This window comes from Rhinopithecus roxellana, chromosome 10 (assembly GCF_007565055.1).
Source record: "Rhinopithecus roxellana isolate Shanxi Qingling chromosome 10, ASM756505v1, whole genome shotgun sequence".
Lineage (NCBI taxonomy): Eukaryota > Metazoa > Chordata > Mammalia > Primates > Cercopithecidae > Rhinopithecus > Rhinopithecus roxellana.
In genome coordinates this window covers 20,246,263-20,265,876 of record NC_044558.1, presented here as the reverse complement: position 1 = coordinate 20,265,876, position 19,614 = coordinate 20,246,263, and the positions used below count along the sequence as shown (strand labels likewise).

Genomic DNA, 19,614 nt, shown 5'->3' with positions numbered 1-19,614 from the left:
TTCTTTTTTTCTGAAATAATGTTATAATTCTTGATAATAGCAACTTATCCTCTTATAGGTATTTATAAATTTTCAGTGTTTTTTTTTCTTTTTTTTTTAAAAAAACAGATAGATGCAGCAGGATTTGCCTTCCTGATTGTACTGAAGGGAAATTAGGAGGCTTATCTATAAAGAGGCTAAATGAGTTTGCTTGGGACACCCAGGGCACTTTGCAGGGGACTGCACTAATTTTTATTCATAGGAATCTCCTTCTAGCAAAATAAGTTGCATAGATGCTGGCATGTTCCTTTCTAGTCTTTATGTGCTCCTTCTTTGGAATCTTTATGTCGAATTCCCTACACATACACTGGTTGTACAGATCAGAATGAAAATGATTAAAATAGAGATACAAGTTTTATAGAAGTGACTTTCTTCACTCCATTATAATTGTTTTGGAGAACTCAGATATCAAAGCACTTTGTTTGTTGGTTTTGAGACACAGTCTCACTGTGATGACCAGGCTGGAGTGCAATGGCATGATCTCAGCTTGCTGCAACCTCCGCCTCCTGGGTTCAAGTGATTCTCTTGCTTTGGCCTCTCAAGTAACTGGGACTGCAGGCATGCGCCACCATGCCTGGCTAATTTTTGTATTTTTAGTAGAGACAAGGTTTCACCATATTGGCCAGTCTGGTCTTGAACTCATGACTTCAGGTGATCTGCCCACCTCAGCCTCCCAGCATGCTGGGATTACAGGTGTGAGCCACTGCACCCGGCCGATATTAAAGCATTTGTACCCACAAGACTAAACCAAATAATAACTTTTTGAGCCTTATAGAAATCTAAGTCAAGGGAGTAGTGATGAGAATCTTAAAAGCCCACAATTGTTCTTTTAAATACTGAAATTGCTATTCATAAGACTTGAGTGAACAGAGAAAGGATAATTTAGGAATAGGAGGTATTTTCAAATCCAGGGACCAGAATATTTATAATCATACTTACTGATTGTGAAACAGAGGGCAGACAGACATACATTCACTGATACTTTCAGTGAGTTCGTTCCATAGCAAGTTTCAGTCCAACTGCAGAGTTTCACTATTCAGGGGAAGTAGTGAAATTCCCTTCCTTCAATGCCTCCATTCACATTTGTGGCTGGTCAGTGAGATACAGTTATCAAACCACCTGTGGGAGAAGCCAGTCTATCCAGTCAACACTCTTCTCAGGAGCCCTGCAAGGAGCTTGCTTAAATAGGTGCCACTGGAATTGTGAACAGTATAGGGCTGGATAGCTCTGTGGATTGGAGGCTTGTGCAGATGAGATCAAGCGCACCAGTTGGCTCCCTCTATGGGCTACTCAGTTCCACTGTGGCCCCAATTGATCTGTAGCCTGCACCTTTGTCAGCTGCATCACAGATGTATTCATTCAGCATTTGCCAAATATGTATGGAGAGTCTACATACAAGGGGCTGTGGAAGTGTGACATGTGATTGCAAACTCCTGATGACAGAAATCTGTCTTGTGTGCATTACTTTCAATGGCACTTGGCAAATTCAGTTATATGTGACCTTTCATCTCTCCTTGCCCTTTTGTGACTTTCTGACACCTCTAAGCTCTTCCCTCTTAACGTCAGTGTTCAATCCCTCCATGTTGACTGATCACCTGACTTTTCAGGCCTCTTACCTCAGCCTATACTTCTTAGTTGCTTACCTAGTCCCAAATCTAAAAATAAGTGTGCTATATCCTTTTCTAGCTCCTTTTCTTCCACTCTTGGATTATTAAGAATAGCAATCCAATAAAAAATAATCATACCAACTTGTTGGAATCTAGTAGGGGTCTCATACTCTAATTTAGGTTTAAGGCTACAATGTCTTAGCTCATGGAAATGGATTTCTACTGATGAAAGTGTAGAGTGGGAAAATATTTGGTGGCACATAGGCATTCATAGATCCATGTTATCATACCTCTGGTCCATTTTAATGGGAAAATTCCCTGAGATCTCTTGAAATATCTTATGTTGTAACCTTACACTGCAAATACTAAGGGAAAAGAATAAATGGGGATAATGTTTAGAAATTACTTTCTTCATTATTGTATTTCTGTTCTCTGGCTATTGACTACCTTATAACTAAATACTCCCTCTCTGATACCTAAGGCAAGGGAACAGAAGAACAGAGACCATAAATCTATTAAGTCAAATACATATTGCTCACATGGCCTTTAAAGGGAAATGAATTATCAGTGTACTCTCCAGGTCTGCATGATAAAACTAATTGTAATGGCAATTAAATGTCTTACACTGCCATTGAGCATGCTTGCTGTGACTCTGGAGCAGATACATTGATTACCTTCTGTACTTACCATGTCCCATCACTAATGGGCCAAAGCAGACTGTTAACATTGTAACTGGGACTGCAGGCATGCACCTGCAGGCATGCAGGTGTAGGATTATGCAATAGATCACTTAGAAAAGATAACTAAAGAGATTTGGGAAGCAAATTGAAATAGTATTTCAATTTTTTTTTCTATCAAGTAGGTAATGATAGAGTTTGATGCTATTTTGCAAAGCCAAATTTGTTAATTCAAAAATATTTGCTGTGCATCTTAGGATTAGGGGAAAACAAAAACTGAAATATTAAACAGTTTTTAAAAATATTCCCATGGGGTTTATTTTGTTTCTATTAACCAACTTTTGAAAAACAAGTTATGAGAAAACATATATTTTCTAACAAATATTTATATCATTACCTCTCAGTTGTTTCAATGCACGCAAACAGTATCACAGATAATTTATAAAAAGAATAATGTAAAATCCATTTAAAGATGATAAAACAATAAATATTAAAGTTGTATTTGATCCAGAGGTGTATCACTAGTAATTTATAATAACCCGGAAAGTTCAACAAATTCAAGTTTCCTTCTTTTCCTTCTTGAAAGTTTCGTAGTGACAAATGACAGGTAAACAATCCAATAGCAAGGACTGAATTAAAAAGACCCCTGAGAGACAGCCAGTGATCAGTACATATTTAGTCCAAACCACTGTACCTTCTTGGCTTTAACAGTGTACAACGATCATCAGAATCCATAGTGATGAATCTGATACCTCTGAATCCTTGAAGAAAGTTTAGATGCCCTTCACTATCAATTTAAAGGGAGTTATTTATTTGTTTGTTTGTTTCTAATGAATACCTCACATACTATAAGAGGAGTTGAGGCAGTGTGTAATAACAGCCCACGTGCAGCAGGCCAGTGAAAGCCGAAGTCAGAAAGAGAGATCAGAAACCAGAGTTCATAATCTTTCTTGGGCCATAGACCCCTTTGAAAATCTGAAAGAAAAAAGAGCTATGGAAAATTTCCCCAGAAAAGTATACCTGTGTAAATAAGCACATTGTTTTGCCAACAACCTTGAGGCCCAGGCAGGCATCCTCCCACTGGGTGTCCTTGAACCCTAGTTCAAGAACCCCTCATATAGAGAAAGTGAAATCCTGAGGTAAGATAGTTATTACACTTGAACATTGCATTTAGCTCTGAGCTTCCTGTCAACTGAGGTTAAAAGATTAAACATGTTGGGTTAGAGTTCTCAACATCTAAAAAAGGAAGCAGATCAGTTCAAAAAATCATAAGTGAAACATATACTTTTAAAATGGCAATGTTTATACATTTATCTGAGATGATTGTTATGATCAAGAAAAATGAAGGGACGTAGCATAATTTGATGAATTTTTTTTTGAAAATAAGTGATTGGAAATAAAATAACTATGCTAATTATATTGACCAGCATATGAGATTGGCCACAGCATTTCATTTTTAATCCTTCTGGAAAATAAGGAATTTACTGTACATGTCTTTCTTTAGTGGTACATTTACCTACCTAATATTATTTGATTACAGCTGACAGTAATATAATATATTCCCATGAGCACTCAGCAGCTAAGCAGAAAGGGAGGCCTTAGGGTATAAAGAGAAATTGACCTATGGTTAAATATATGCTATTAATAGGTCATACCATGGAAAACTAGCATGTATATAACAGCAAATAATCACTGTAGGTGCCTACTGCTTTCAACTAGAGCATTTACTTTCTCAAAGGCAAATAATAGCACAATTGTTATTGTCACAATTATAGGCATAGGCAGTATAGGGTAGGGGTTAAGAACACAATCTGGAATCAGAGACTGATTTTCCACCACTTACTGGCTGTGCGACCTTGGGCAAAGTCATTTAACTTCTTTTGTTTCAGTGTCTTCATTTGTAAAATAATAAGAAAAGCATTCATCTCAGGACTACTTCTAGGCTGTGTAGAGGTCTCTTGGAAATAAGTGTTTTGTGGGGCTCCTGTCTATATAAACAATTTGAGTCACCTAAAACCAATATGTCAGTGTCATTCTAGTAGTCCAATTTCATAGGCTAATGTGATGGAAATACTGCAAGGCTAGTAGAAGCAAACAACTTGCCTGGCCACTCTGCTGGAATTAGGACCCGGCCATGGTGCCACAGGACAACCCTATAGGCATGAGTTCTGGAGCTCCTTGAAGAATCTGGTCTATCCTAAGCAGAAGGTGGCTGCAGAAGATTGTAAGATACCCCAAAGGCACAAGGCTGGTTCAGGGACTGTGCTTACTAAGGTTTAAGCAGGATACAAGTCTATCTCATAGGGTCACTGGGAAGATTGAATGAAGTAATCTATGAGGAGCACTTAGGATATGTTCGTGATAATTACTGCTCACACTATTATTGTCAACAATGCTCACTGTATCTTACGCCTCTTCTGATTTTCTTTCAGTGGATGGCTGCATTGATTGGTCAGTGGATCTCAAGACATACATGGCTTTGGCAGGTGAACCAGTCCGAGTGAAATGTGCCCTTTTCTACAGTTATATTCGTACCAACTATAGCACGGCTCAGAGCACTGGGCTCAGGCTTATGTGGTACAAAAACAAAGGTGATTTGGAAGAGCCCATCATCTTTTCAGAGGTCAGGATGAGCAAAGAGGAAGATTCAATATGGTTTCACTCAGCTGAGGCACAAGACAGTGGATTCTACACTTGTGTTTTAAGGTGAGTGTTGTGTGAAAACATTGTCCAGTTACATGGCTGATAGTCTTTTGAGTGGGACTTGAGTACATATAGGTATGCCTCATGTTGTATAATGGATATGTTCTTGAAAGGTTGCAGTACATGTGGAGCTTCAGTAAATTCCAGTTCTAATTATCTATCAGAACTACATAGCAAATTCCTATTAGATTTTCATAAAGTAGAATTCCCATTTACTGTATGTGCTTATTTAATTTAGAAAATTTTGTGACTCGGGCCGGGCGCAGTGGCTCACGCCTGTAATCCCAGCACTTTGGGAGTCCGAGGCGGGTGGATCACCTGAGGTCAGGAGTTTGAGACCAGCCTGACCAATATGGTAAAACCCTGTCTCTACTAAAAATACAAAAATTAGCTGAGCATGGTGGCGGGTGCCTGTAGTCCCAGCTACTCGGGAGGCTGAGGCAGGAGAATTGCTTGAACCCGGGAGGCAGAGGTTGCAGTGAGCCGAGATCGCGCCACTGCACTCCGGCCTGGGCAACACAGCGAGATTCCATCTCGAAAAATTTAAAAAAAGAAGAAAAAATTCTGACTCATTTCTTCCCTCACCCCACCCCTGCCCCAGGGTCTTATATTAACAATTAGTTTTACATACAGCTAGTTGACTCAATTATCTTGCTATCTGGTCATGAAAATGATCTAAAATATCATTTTAGCCATGAGCTTGCCTTTCTTGTTGATGAAAAATAGTTTCAAATGCCTCTGGGAGATTTCTTAGCAAATGTACTACTGGTGAAATCCTTCATAGATTTTGCAATGCGAGTTTGAGTCCACTGTGTCTAAATAATCAACATGGAGCTCTGTAAATACACCGTCATCCTAAGTTTCTGGGTACTATAGTGGGAAGATATCACAGACACAATTCTTGCTTGCAAGAAGTTTACAGTAAAAAGCAGTATGTTTTTCCCTTAGGGATTCTACAGTATGTTCTCCCTTCCCCCTCTCCCCCAGTGATAGAATCTAGGTTCTAGCATCTAGCATCTCAAATAGAGACTGGATTAGGTATTTAAGTAGGTAGCTGAGACGACCTTTAAGCCACCTTTCAATTCTGCAATTTTGGGAATCTTTGATCTTGCTCACCAGGGACCTGTACTCTACTATTTGATTTTAACTCCTTGGAAATGCAGACCTTTCCTATTTTTGTGTCCTGTGAACTTTGATGCCAAAGCTATGTCACTTCCTCATCAAAAGCACTTGGAAGCCCCTGGCGAAGCCTCATTGTTCAAAAGGCCGGGAGAACAAGGTGGTATATAAATAGAGAGCCTTCTGGATGCTCTAAGAATCACTTTTGTGTGTAGGGGAAAAAGGTGGAGTGACGGGGGAGCAAATGGTGAGTTTAGTCTGTTTGTGGTGGGCAAAATCTCCAGGATCTTGGGAGAACAGCAATCATTCTGATCACACCCTTAGTGTTAAGCAATATTTTCTCTTACTTGGGCAGCTCTTGGCAAAATTGAGAAGTAGATGTAATTCAGCTTTAGTGACAGACACTATATTCTCTAGGGTGCTGCTACTCTTTCCTTGCTTATCTCCTCTCTGCTTGTCTCCTCTTCATCCCCCACTGTCATTAAAAACCCACCAATCAAAATTATCTCTCTTCTCCTCCCACTACACCATTTGCTTCTTGTTTGTTGTTTTCACAAGTTTAAAGTTTTATTTGCAAAGCATCAGTCCACTATGTACAGGTGCTAAGCTTACAATGAATTATTAAACAAATTGTTGCTACTTCCCCAGGCCTGTTAATGTCTTCAGTCTTGTTACCTCCCCTCTTTTCCCTTCTCTGCTCTAACCCCATTTCCTTACTCCTAGCAATATTAACAACTTAGTGTGTATCCCTACATGCATTTCCCCTACTATTTTAATTATACAAACATACTGACATGGGTATTTCCTTTTTTTTTTTTTTTATTATACTTTAAGTTCTAGGGTACATGTGCATAACATGCAGGTTTGTTACATATGTATATTTGTGCCATGTTGGTGTGCGGCACCCATCAACTCGTCAGCACCCATCAATTCATCATTTATATCATGTATAACTCTCCAATGCAATCCCACCACCCTCCCCCCTCCCGATGATAGGCCCCACTGTGTGATGTTCCCCTTCCCGAGTCCAAGTGATCTCATTGTTCAGTTCCCACCTATGAGTGAGAACATGCGGTGTTTGGTTTTCTGTTCTTGTGATAGTTTGCTAAGAATGATGGTTTCCAGCTGCATCCATGTCCCTACAAAGGACGCAAACTCATCCTTTTTTATGGCTGCATAGTATTCCATGGTGTATATGTGCCACATTTTCTTAATCCAGTCTGTCACAGATGGACATTTGGGTTGATTCCAAGTCTTTGCTATTGTGAATAGTGCTGCAGTAAACATACGTGTGCATGTGTCTTTGTAGTAGAATAATTTATAATCCTTTGGGTATATACCCAGTAGTGGGATGGCTGGGTCATATGGTACATCTAGTTCTAGATCCTTGAGGAATTGCCGTACTGTTTTCCATAATGGTTGAACTAGTTTACAATCCCACCAACAGTGTAAAAGTGTTCCTATTTCTCCACATCCTCTCCAACAACTGTTGTTTCCTGATTTTTTAATGATTGCCATTCTAACTGGTGTGAGATGGTATCTCATTGTGGTTTTGATTTGCATTTCTCTGATGGCGAGTGATGATGAACATTTTTTCATGTGTCTGTTGGCTGTATGAATGTCTTCTTTTGAGAAATGTCTGTTCATATCCTTTGCCCACTTTTTGATGGGGTTGTTTGTTTTTTTCTTGTATATTTGTTTGAGTTCTTTGTAGATTCCGGATATTAGCCCTTTGTCAGATGAGTAGATTGCAAAAATTTTCTCCCATTCTGTAGGTTGCCTTTTCACTCTGATGGTAGTTTATTTTGCTGTGCAAAAGCTCTTTAGATTAATTAGATCCCATTTGTCAATTTTGGCTTTTGCTGCCGTTGCTTTTGGTGTTTTAGACATGAAGACCTTGCCCATGCCTATGTCCTGAATGGTGCTACCTAGATTTTCTTCTAGGGTTTTTATGGTATTAGGTCTAACATTTAAGTCTCTAATCCATCTTGAATTAATCTTCGTATAAGGAGTAAGGAAAAGATCCAGTTTCAGCTTTCTACTTATGGCTAGCCAATTTTCCCAGCACCATTTATTAAATAGGGAATCCTTTCCCCATTTCTTGTTTCTCTCAGGCTTGTCAAAGATCAGATGACTATAGATGTGTGGTATTATTTCTGAGGACTCTGTTCTGTTCCATTGGTCTATATCTCTGTTTTGGTACCAGTACCATGCTGTTTTGGTTACTGTAGCCTTGTACTATAGTTTGAAGTCAGGTAGTGTGACGCCTCCAGCTTTGTCCTTTTGACTTAGGATTGTCTTGGCAATGCGGGCTCTTTTTTGGTTCCATATGAACTTTAAAGCAGTTTTTTTCCAATTCTGTGAAGAAACTCATTGGTAGCTTGATGGGGATGGCATTGAATCTATAAATAACCTTGGGCAGTATGGCCATTTTCACGATATTGATTCTTCCTATCTATGAGCATGGTATGTTCTTCCATTTGTTTGTGTCCTCTTTTATTTCACTGAGCAGTGGTTTGTAGTTCTCCTTGAAGAGGTCCTTTACATCCCTTGTAAGTTGGATTCCTAGGTATTTTATTCTCTTTGAAGCAATTGTGAATGGAAGTTCATTCCTGATTTGGCTCTCTGCTTGTCTGTTACTGGTGTATAAGAATGCTTGTGATTTTTGCACATTGATTTTGTATCCTGAGACTTTGCTGAAGTTGCTTATCAGCTTAAGGAGATTTTGGGCTGAGATGATGGGGTTTTCTAAATATACAATCATGTCATCTGCAAACAGGGACAATTTGACTTCTTCTTTTCCTAACTGGATACCCTTGATTTCTTTCTCTTGCCTGATTGCCCTAGCCAGAACTTCCAACACTATGTTGAATAGGAGTGGTGAGAGAGGGAATCCCTGTCTTGTACCAGTTTTCAAAGGGAATTTTTCCAGTTTTTGCCCATTCAGTATGATATTAGCTGTGGGTTTGTCATAAATAGCTCTTATTATTTTGAGGTACGTTCCATCAATACCGAATTTATTGAGCGTTTTTAGCATGAAGGGCTGTTGGATTTTGTCAAAAGCCTTTTCTGCATCTATTGAGATAATCATGTGGTTCTTGTCTTTGGTTCTGTTTATATGCTGGATTATGTTTATTGATTGGCGAATGTTGAACCAGCCTTGCATCCCAGGGATGAAGCCCACTTGATCATGGTGGATAAGCTTTTTGATGTGCTGCTGAATCCGGTTTGCCAGTATTTTATTGAGGATTTTTGCATCCATGTTCATCAGGGATATTGGTCTAAAATTCTCTTTTTTTGTTGTATCTCTGCCAGGCTTTGGTATCAGGATGATGTTGGCCTCAGAAAATGAGTTAGGGAGGATTCCCTCTTTTTCAATTGATTGGAATAGTTTCAGAAGGAATGGTACCAGCTCCTCCTTGTACCTCTGGTAGAATTCAGCTGTGAATCCATCTGGTCCTGGACTTTTTTTTGGTGGGTAGGCTATTAATTGTTGCCTCAATTTCAGAGCCTGCTATTGGTCTATTCAGGGATTCAACTTCTTCCTGGTTTAGTCTTGGGAGAGTGTAAGTGTCCAGGAGATTATCCATTTCTTCTAGATTTTCTAGTTGATTTGCGTAGAGGTGTTTATAGTATTCTCTGATGGTAGTTTGTATTTCTGTGGGGTCGGTGGTGATATCCCCTTTATCATTTTTTATTGAATCTATTTGATTCCTCTCTCTTTTCTTCTTTATTAGTCTTGCTAGCGGTCTGTGAATTTTGTTGATCTTTTCACAAAACCAACTCCTGGATTCATTGATTTTTTGGAGCGGTTTTTGTGTCTCTATCTCCTTCAGTTCTGCTCTGATCTTAGTTATTTCTTGCCTTCTGCTAGCTTTTGAATGTGTTTGCTCTTGCCTCTCTAGTTCTTTTAATTGTGATGTTAGAGTGTCAATTTTAGATCTTTCCTGCTTTCTCTTGTGGGCATTTAGTGCTATAAATTTCCCTCTACACACTGCTTTAAATGTGTCCCAGAGATTCTGGTATGTTGTATCTTTGTTCTCATTGGTTTCAAAGAACATCTTTATTTCTGCTTTCATTTCATTATGTACCCAGTAGTCATTCAGGAGCAGGTTGTTCAGTTTCCATGTAGTTGAGCAGTTTTGATTGAGTTTCTTAGTCCTGAGTTCTAGTTTGATTGCACTGTGGTCTGAGAGACAGTTTGTTATAATTTCTGTTCTTTTACATTTGCTGAGGAGTGCTTTACTTCCAATTATGTGGTCAATTTTGGAATAAGTGCGATGTGGTGCTGAGAAGAATGTATATTCTGTTGATTTGGGGTGGAGAGTTCTATAGATGTCTATTAGGTCTGCTTGGTGCAGAGATGAGTTCAATTCCTGGATATCCTTGTTAACTTTCTGTCTCCTTGATCTGTCTAATGTTGACAGTGGAGTGTTGAAGTCTCCCATTATTATTGTATAGGTGTCTAAGTCTCTTTGTAAGTCTCTAAGGACTTGCTTTATGAATCTGGGTGCTCCTGTATTGGGTGCATATATATTTAGGATAGTTAGCTCTTCCTGTTGAATTGATCCCTTTACCATTATGTCATGGCCGTCTTTGTCTCTTTTGATCTTTGATGGTTTAAAGTCTGTTTTATCAGAGACTAGGATTGCAACCCCTGCTTTTTTTTGTTCTCCATTTGCTTGGTAGATCTTCCTCCATCCATTTATTTTGAGCCTATGTATGTCTCTGCATGTGAGATGGGTCTCCTGAATACAGCAGACTGATGGGTCTTGACTCTTTATCCAGTTTGCCAGTCTGTGTCTTTTAATTGGAGCATTTAGTCCATTTTCATTTAAGGTTAATATTGTTATGTGTGAACTTGATCCTGCCATTATGATATTAACTGGTTATTTTGCTCGTTAGTTGATTCAGTTTCTTCCTAGCCTCGATGGTCTTTACATTTTTGCATGTTTTTGCAATGGCTGGTACTGGTTGTTCCTTTCCATGTTTAGGGCTTCCTTCAGGGTCTCTTGTAAGGCAGGCCTGGTGGTGACAAAATCTCTAACCATTTGGTTATCTGTAAAGGATTTTATTTCTCCTTCACTTATGAAACTTAGTTTGTCTGGATATGAAATTCTGGTTTGAAAATTCTTTTCTTTAAGAATGTTGAATATTGGCCCCCACTCTCTTCTGGCTTGTAGAGTTTCTGCCGAGAGATCTGCTGTTAGTCTGATGGGCTTCCCTTTGTGGGTAACCCGACCTTTCTCTCTGGCTGCCCTTAAGATTTTTTCCTTCATTTCAACTTTGGTGAATCTGGCAATTATGTGTCTTGGAGTTGCTCTTCTCAAGGATTATCTTTGTGGCTTTCTCTGTATTTCCTGAATTTGAATGTTGGCCTGCCCTACTAGGTTGGGGAAGTTCTCCTGGATGATATCCTGAAGAGTGTTTTGCAACTTGGTTCCATTTTCCCCCTCACTTTCAGGCACCCCAGTCAGACGTAGATTTGGTCTTTTTACATAATCCCATACTTCTTGCAGGCTGTGTTCATTTCTTTTTCTTCTTTTTTCTTTTGGTTTCTCTTCTCGCTTCATTTCATTCATTTGGTCCTCAATCGCTGATACTCTTTCTTCCAGTTGATCGAGTCAGTTACTGAAGCTTGTGCATTTGTCACGTATTTCTCGTGTCCTGGTTTTCATCTCTGTCATTTCGTTTATGACCTTCTCTGCATTAATTAGTCTAGCTGTCAGTTCTTCCACTCTTTTTTCAAGATTTTTAGTTTGTTTGCACTGGGTACGTAATTCCTCCTTTAGCTCTGAGAAGTTTGATGGACTGAAGCCTTCTTCTCTCATCTCGTCAAAGTCATTCTCTGACCAGCTTCGATCCGTTACTGGCGATGGGCTGTGCTCCTTTGCAGGGGGAGATGTGCTCTTATTTTTTGAGTTTCCAGCTTTTCTGCCCTGCTTTTTCCCCATCTTTGTGGTTTTATCTGTCTCTGGCCTTTGATGATGGTGACGTACTGATGTGGTTTTGGTACAGATGTCCTTCCTGTTTGATAGTTTTCCTTCTGACAGTCAGGACCCTCAGCTATAGGTCTGTTGGAGATTGCTTGATGTCCACTCCAGACCCTGTTTGCCTGGGTATCAGCAGCAGAGGTTGCAGAAGATAGAATATTGCTGAACAGCGAGTGTACCTGTCTGATTCTTACTTTGGAAGCTTCCTCTCTGAGGTGTACTCCACCTTGTGAGGTGTGGGGTGTCAGACTGCCCCTAGTGGGGGATGTCTCCCAGTTAGGCTACTCAGGGGTGAGGGACCCACTTGAGCAGGCAGTCTGTCCGTTCTCAGATCTCAACCTCCATGTTGGGAGATCCACTGCTCTCTTCAAAGCTGTCAGACAGAGTCATTCGTGTCTGCTCAGGCCTCTGCTGCTTCCCCTATTGTTCTTTTTTTTAGCTGAGCCCTGCCCCCAGAGGTGGAGTCTATAGAGACAGGCAGGTTTCCTTGAGCTGCTGTGAGCTCCACCCAGTTCGAACTTCCCAGTGGCTTTGTTTACCTACTTAAGCCTCAGCAATGGCGGGCGCCCCTCCCCCAGCCTTGCTGCTGCCTTGCGGTTTGATCGCCGCAGACTGCTGTGTTAACAATAAGGGAGGCTCCGTGGGCATGGGACCCTCCCGGCCAGGTGAGGGATATATTCTTCTGGTGTGCCCGTTTGCTTAAAGCGTGGTATTGGGGTGGGAGTTACCCAATTTTCCAGGTGTTGTGTGTCTCAGTTCCCCTGGCTAGGAAAAGGGATTCCCTTCCCCCTTGCACTTCCCAGGTGAGGCAATGCCTCGCCCTGCTTCAGCTCTCGCTGGTCAGGCTGCAGCAGCTGACCAGCACCGATTGTCCGGCACTCCCTAGTGAGATGACCCCAGTACCTCAGTTGAAAATGCAGAAATCACCGGTCTTCTGTGTCGCTCGCACTGGGAATTGGAGACTGGAGCTGTTCCTATTCGGCCATCTTGCTCCGCCCCCGACATGGGTATTTTTCTCCTCATTGTTTTACAAAATGAAAAGAGGGTTATAGATTTCTCTGCATTTTCTTTGTTTAGTAAAAATGCATGGTATAGATTTCTCCAAGTCAATCGATAGAGAGCTTTTTTTTAACTTTTATTTTAGGTTCAAGGGTATATGTGCAGGTTTGTTATACAGGTAAACTGCATGTCATGGGGGTTTGGTGTACAGTTTATTTTGTCATCCAGGTAATAAGCATAGTACCTGAAAGGTAGTTTTTTTATTCTCTCCCTCCTCCCCCTCTCCACAATCAAGGAGGCCACCGTGTCTGTTGTTTCCTTCTTTGTACCTATGTGTTCTCATTGTTTCACTCCCACTTATAAGTGAGAACATGCAATATTTGGCTTCCTGTTCCTTATTTTACTAAGGATAATGGCCATCCACATTGCTACAAAGGACATTCTTATTTACAGCTGCATAGTATTCCATGGTGTATATATATGTACCACATTTTCTTTATCCTGTCTACCATTGATAGGCATTTAGGTTGATTCCATGTTTTTGCTATTGTGAATAGCGCTGCAATGAATATATATGTACATGTGTCTTTATGGTAGAATGATTTGTATCCCTTTGGGTGTATACCCAATAATGGCATTGCTGGGTTGAAGGGTTAAATATATAATATTGTATGTTGCTTAATATTTTATGATACCAGAGTTCAGTCAATCATTTCTGTATTGATGAGTATACACTTTGTTACCAGTATTTTGTCCCTACAAAAGGTGCTGTAATAAAAATCCACTATTTGCTTTTCAATGAACTTTAAGAAGTCTTCGATTTACATAATTATGGCAAAGATAATGTAGAGTTCCTGTACACTTTATATCCAGCTTTCCCATTTTATTAACATCTTACATGACTGTAGTACATTTGTTACAATTAATGAACCAATAGTAGTACATTATTATTAGCTAAAGTCCATATATTCTTCACATTTCTTCAGTTTTTCCTTAATGCCTCTTTTTCTATTTCAGTATCCCATCTCTGGTAGCACATTGTATTTGGTTGTCATGTCTCCTTAAGCTCTTCTTGGCTGCATCAGTTCCTCAGACTTTTCTCATTTTTGATTACCTTGACAGTTTGAGGTGTACTGGTCAGATAATTTGTAGAATGGTCCTCAACTGGGATTTATCTGATATTTTTCTCATGGTTAGACTGGGGTAATATGTTTTGAGGAGGAAGATTACAAAGGTAAAATACCATCCTCATCACGTTGTATCAAGGGTATAAAGTATCAATATGACTCATAACTGTTGATGTTGACTTTGATCACCTGGCTTGAGGTGGTGTTTATAATTTTTCTCTGTAAACTTATTCTTTTTTTTTCTTCTTTTCCATACTGTAGTCTTTGGAAGAAAGTTATTATTCACAGTCCACACTTAAGAAGAAATATCTACATAAATTATTTCAAGTTCTTCTGCATGGAAATTTGTCTCTCCCCTTCCCCACTTATTTATGCATTCCATCATTTATTTATATCAGTATGGACTCATTAATATTTATATTATACACCGACTTGTAATGCAATTCGACTTAATTTTCTCGCTCAAATTCTTCCACCTTTGCCCACAGGAAGCTCTTTCAGTTGGCTCATTTGTCCCTTTGATATAGTTCTATCATCATGGAGTGGTGGTTGTATTTTTTATTTTTTATTTTTTTGGCATTTCCTTACATTGTAGAAAGATGCTCCAGGTTTATCTTATATATTTTGTGCCCCAGTTCTAGAATTAGCCATTTTTCCAAGGAGTCCTGTTTTTCTAAAGGATAATTGCATTAGAAACCTAGATTTGGTTGCTAGGTATGCTCATTGCTACTGGGGTGTTGTTGCTTCTGGGTCCTCTCAGCTGACAGTCTATTTGCTTTTAAACAAAGCCATAGATTGTGAAGGAGTACTTTAGGGATAGTGGAACTTCCCAAGGTCCCTGAAGTCCTTTCCTATAGGTGTCCCTCTCTTTACAGTACATTTCAGATTTGCCTTTTTTACGTGTATTTTGGATACCATCTGAGTCAGAGGTTCTCAACGCACATCTAGACCAATAGAAGATAAAAGAATTCCACTAAGATTCAAACATAACGGGTGACTTTTTAACTTTTGTGCAGCAAGCCTTAGGGAGCTATTGGGACTGGTAGAGACAGGTGGAACTGTTGAATATTATCTCCCATGTGTGCCTTAGTAAGGAAAAAAATGTTTGGAAATCACTATTGTAACAGAATCAACCAGTCTTTTGTCAACTCAGAGATACATAAATCTATTCCAGGTGTATAAGTGAAATAGCATCTGTCTGTAAATAATGAACCTGTTTTTCAATTCTAGTAGTGGCCAATGACTTCTACTATGTGCCAAGTAAGAAATTCAGTCCATATAGGTGATTTTATGCAATTGCCAAGAGTGACATTTATAGTGAAAAGGGCTCTTAATTTGACAATATCAGTATTCACCTAAAATCTCCAGTTGGATACCACTTTAAGGTAATCAAGGATGACTTTTCTATGTTTTATTGATCTCATTAAAAGTTACTCTACTGATGTCATTGTGATTAAAAATGAAGATATGAAATATTTAGTAATATTCTCCATCCATTTGAATGACAGCAAGAAAAATTTACTGTTTTGAATTGAGAGACAGTGGCAATCCAAGAATTATACCAGTATTTGCAATGGAAGCATGAATTAATAGGATAAAAATGATAAGGGTAATCTTATTTGACAAAATCTCACATATCATTTTCTCAACAACTTGGAACAAGGGGTGACTTAAGCTGTGAATGAAGATAGATATAGTCATATAATCCTGCATTGAATTCATAGATATTGAAAAGAACAATTGGCTGGGTGTGGTGGCTTGTGCCTGTAATCCCAGCACTTTGGGAGGCCGAGGCAGGTGGATCACATGAGGCCAGGAGTTCGAGCCCAGCCTGGCCAATATGGTGAAACCTGGTCTCTACTAAAAATACAGAATTTCGCTGGGCATGGTGGTGTACATCTGTAATTCCAGCTACTCAAGAGGCTGAGGTACGAGAATTGCTTGAACCAGGAGGCAGAGGTTGCAGTAAGCCGAGATTGTGCTACTGCACTCCAGCCTGGGTGACAGAGTGAGACTCCATTTCACACACACCCACACACACACAATTAAATATAATTGAACACCTGTAAAAACCTAACATTTAGGGATAATTATGACTGAGTGCAGGGAATCAGTTAGAGGTTCAAAATTATTATGACCATTTACCTCTGCAAGGAGGTAAACAGAACAAGGAGCTCCCTTATAAAATGGGGAGCATTATCCAAATATTTTTGGTCTCTAATAGTCATCGAAAGAAGTGAGGTTCTCAAAATCTGAATGCCTCACAACATCTTTCTGAACAGTTCCTTAGTATATATCTAGCCAGGAGCACAATTGCTGTGATTTCAAATATGAATAATCAATTCATGTTTGAATGATTATTACTTCAGCAAAACAACATCAGAAGAAAAGTTAAGGGAGTGAATACATTTGAAATGAAAAGTATAGCATGTTGCTAATTTTTGAATCTATATGGTGGGTACATGAGGATTCATCATATTGCCCTGTGTATTTTTTTGATGATGTTTGAAATAGTCCATAATAAAAAAAATAAAAAGAAGAAATAAATGTAAGTATACAGTAATTTTACCTGATTTTATTGTCACTTAAATGGTCCTGGCCTATAAATACCTAGGCATCATATATAAGCAAGTATTTTTATTTCAGTCAATAAACATTCATTGAATACATATCATGGGACTCACTTTATGGCATATTGCAAGGAGACCTGTGTCTTCAGAAAAGAAAGTGATGCTCTAGTCTACATCAGACACAAAGAATAGCTCTTAGCACCTTCCACTCTCCTACCCTACTTCCCATTGCGGTTACCAAGAGATTTTCAAGGACAGTGAACATATCTCATAATTCAATTCCAACTTAACTATTGATCCGTGAAAAGTTAAGTGTCCACAATTCGGTTACCCAGGTAGCAATTTCCAGGACAGCAGATAGTTTCTTGTCAGAAAAATGAAAGCCTGGATCTTATAGAATTAATTGACCTCAGAAAAGATCAAGATAGTACAGCAGGATCTTGAGACAGCAGGAATTTCATTCCTGAAATGAAATGTAATTAGTTATTTTTCTACCTGCTTTTGATTATAAGCAGGGGTCTCTGATTCCATTATTTTTCATGGCAATTTGATAACCTACTTGTTAATAAAATTATATAAATAAAATTTAAAATAGCAAAGAAGTAACCGTTTTACTTTATTTTCATTTAATTAGCATTAAATTGGATGTTTTAATGTTTAGAAATATAACCATACTGTTGTACATTAACTATGCAATTTCAACTTCATTCAGTTTATTTACTGGAAGGAAGCAGATGTTTACAGTTTAGTTAACAGGAGTATTTGCTTTGTAAGAATTAATAGGTTATATTTGATAACCGCAAAAGAAAAATTGTTCTCAAATAGTCACTGATGAGTTGGCTAACACTGGTATTTAAATATACTTTTTAGTTTCATCCCTTGTATCATTGCTCAATCTTAAGTGACTTTGTTTTATGGCTCTTTTGCTCAGAATCAAGGTTTTAACCTAATTCAGGGTTGCAAACTCAAAATCTTTTCAGAGGTCAAGAAGATAATGTGATGAGTGTGGCAGGCCACCTGAAACATTTTGGAGTGTTGGGAGTTGCAGCAATCCCCTCCATAATCTCATTTCATGCATTCTACTCTATTGCCACTACCTCCTATTTTTCTAGCTCATTTTTTTATATACCTTACCTCTAATAATCTATTGATTTCACCCAGACCTCCTTCTCATTGATCTCACATGTTTTTCACTGTACCTTGTTCTCTTCCCATCTAGCATAGTTCCAATTCAGTGGATCAATCATTATAATCACTCCCATATACACCCTCTTGCTTCTCTTGACCCTTTCTCCCTTCATCTTACTCGCTTGTGGAAACCATAACACTGTTTAAACCTAACTGTCCATCTACACTATGCCTGCATCCTTGCAGCTAAACTTGGCTGAAGAAAAACATACAATAACATTGACTGGTTTCACCTTAAATTCATTGTCAGGACCTCGAATTGACCTTTAATGCTACCAGGTAGTTTTATTTTATATTAGACCATTCAGTCTCCCATCTGCCTAGATGACTATTTTATATCATCTCCACTCCTCAGGTCTTCAATATCTCCTCCCCCTTGCTTCCAGTTTCACAGAGGAAAAAAATGATGTAGTCAAGAAAATCTGCCACTAGATCTGCCCACCTACTGGCATCTGTACCTACATATTCTGCCTTCCAGCCTGTTACCACAGGTGAACTGGCCTTGCTTCTATGTAAGGCAAGTCACTTCATGTGTACACCAGATTCTGTCCCTATTTGCTTACCCAAGAATGTCACCTGAGCAATTCTCCTATCTCTCTCCCATATCATGAAATTTTCTATTTCTACTGGATCATTTCCATCAGCATATATACAGATCAATATTTATGCCATCTAAAAAAAATCCTCTCAACTCCACTTCCCTGACAGCCACTATTCCCAGTTTCTTGCTCCCATTTGGAAAAAACTACCTTAAAGAATTATCTGGTAATGATATCATGGTTGTTTACATATGTCCAAACCCTTCAAGCTGTACCCATTAAATATGTGCAGTTCTTTGTGTATCAATTATATCTCAATAAAACTATTTATTAAAAAAGAGTTGTCTGCATTCAGTTTTGAGTACCTCACCACTCATTATCTAGTAAACCCATTCCAATCAAAATTTTACCTTCACCGCTCTTCCAAACCTGCTCTTATAAAAGTCTCCAATGACCACAACAATGCCATATCCAATGGGCAGGTCAATTTTCAGTTCTCCTATTGACCTGTAATGTTATGTGGCATAGTTGATCACTCCCTTCTTTCTGATAAAACATTCTTTACCTGACTTCCAGAGAATAGTACTCTCTTGGCTTTCCTCATACTCTATCAGTTACTATTTCATAAGTTCTTTTTCTGGCTCCTCATATTCTTTCTGACCCCTTAATGTTAGAGGGCACTAGGGATATAGGCCCAATGTTGACAGTTTTTCTGATGTTTTGAAATCTGAATAATTGTGTGAAATTTCTCAATGTTTAAATTTATGGGACTCTCCTGTCCAAAAAAGCCTATACTCAGATTCAACCATTCAACTCAGTTCTCACACTCTAAACTAACAGGTTCTGACTCCAACATTAACCTAGAGAGTGATGGTATAGTAATCTTAAAGTAGCGCTGCAGCAGGTTTTATCTGTATTGAAGTGAAGCAGGAAAGTCAACACTCCAATGGCAAGACAGATTAAAGGAAACCCGCCACTCTCCCTAGAGTACATTTGAGCATTCACTAGTAGAGTCATATGGTGTCCCTTTATGTGGCAACTGGCTCAATTCCA

The 19,614-nt window shown here is 38.9% G+C and overlaps 1 protein-coding gene across 1 annotated transcript in view; it reads left to right on the top strand.

Annotated features, from left to right (window-relative positions):
* Positions 1–4,756: 4,756 nt before the first annotated feature.
* Positions 4,757–19,614, top strand: part of IL1RAPL2 (interleukin 1 receptor accessory protein like 2) — a 660,683-nt gene continuing 645,825 nt past the window's right edge. Inside the window, exon 1 of the mRNA XM_030939417.1 lies at positions 4,757–5,029. Within this exon, the coding sequence (XP_030795277.1) occupies positions 4,797–5,029 (233 nt within the window). The 5' untranslated portion in view covers positions 4,757–4,796. The remainder of the gene's footprint in view (positions 5,030–19,614) is intronic.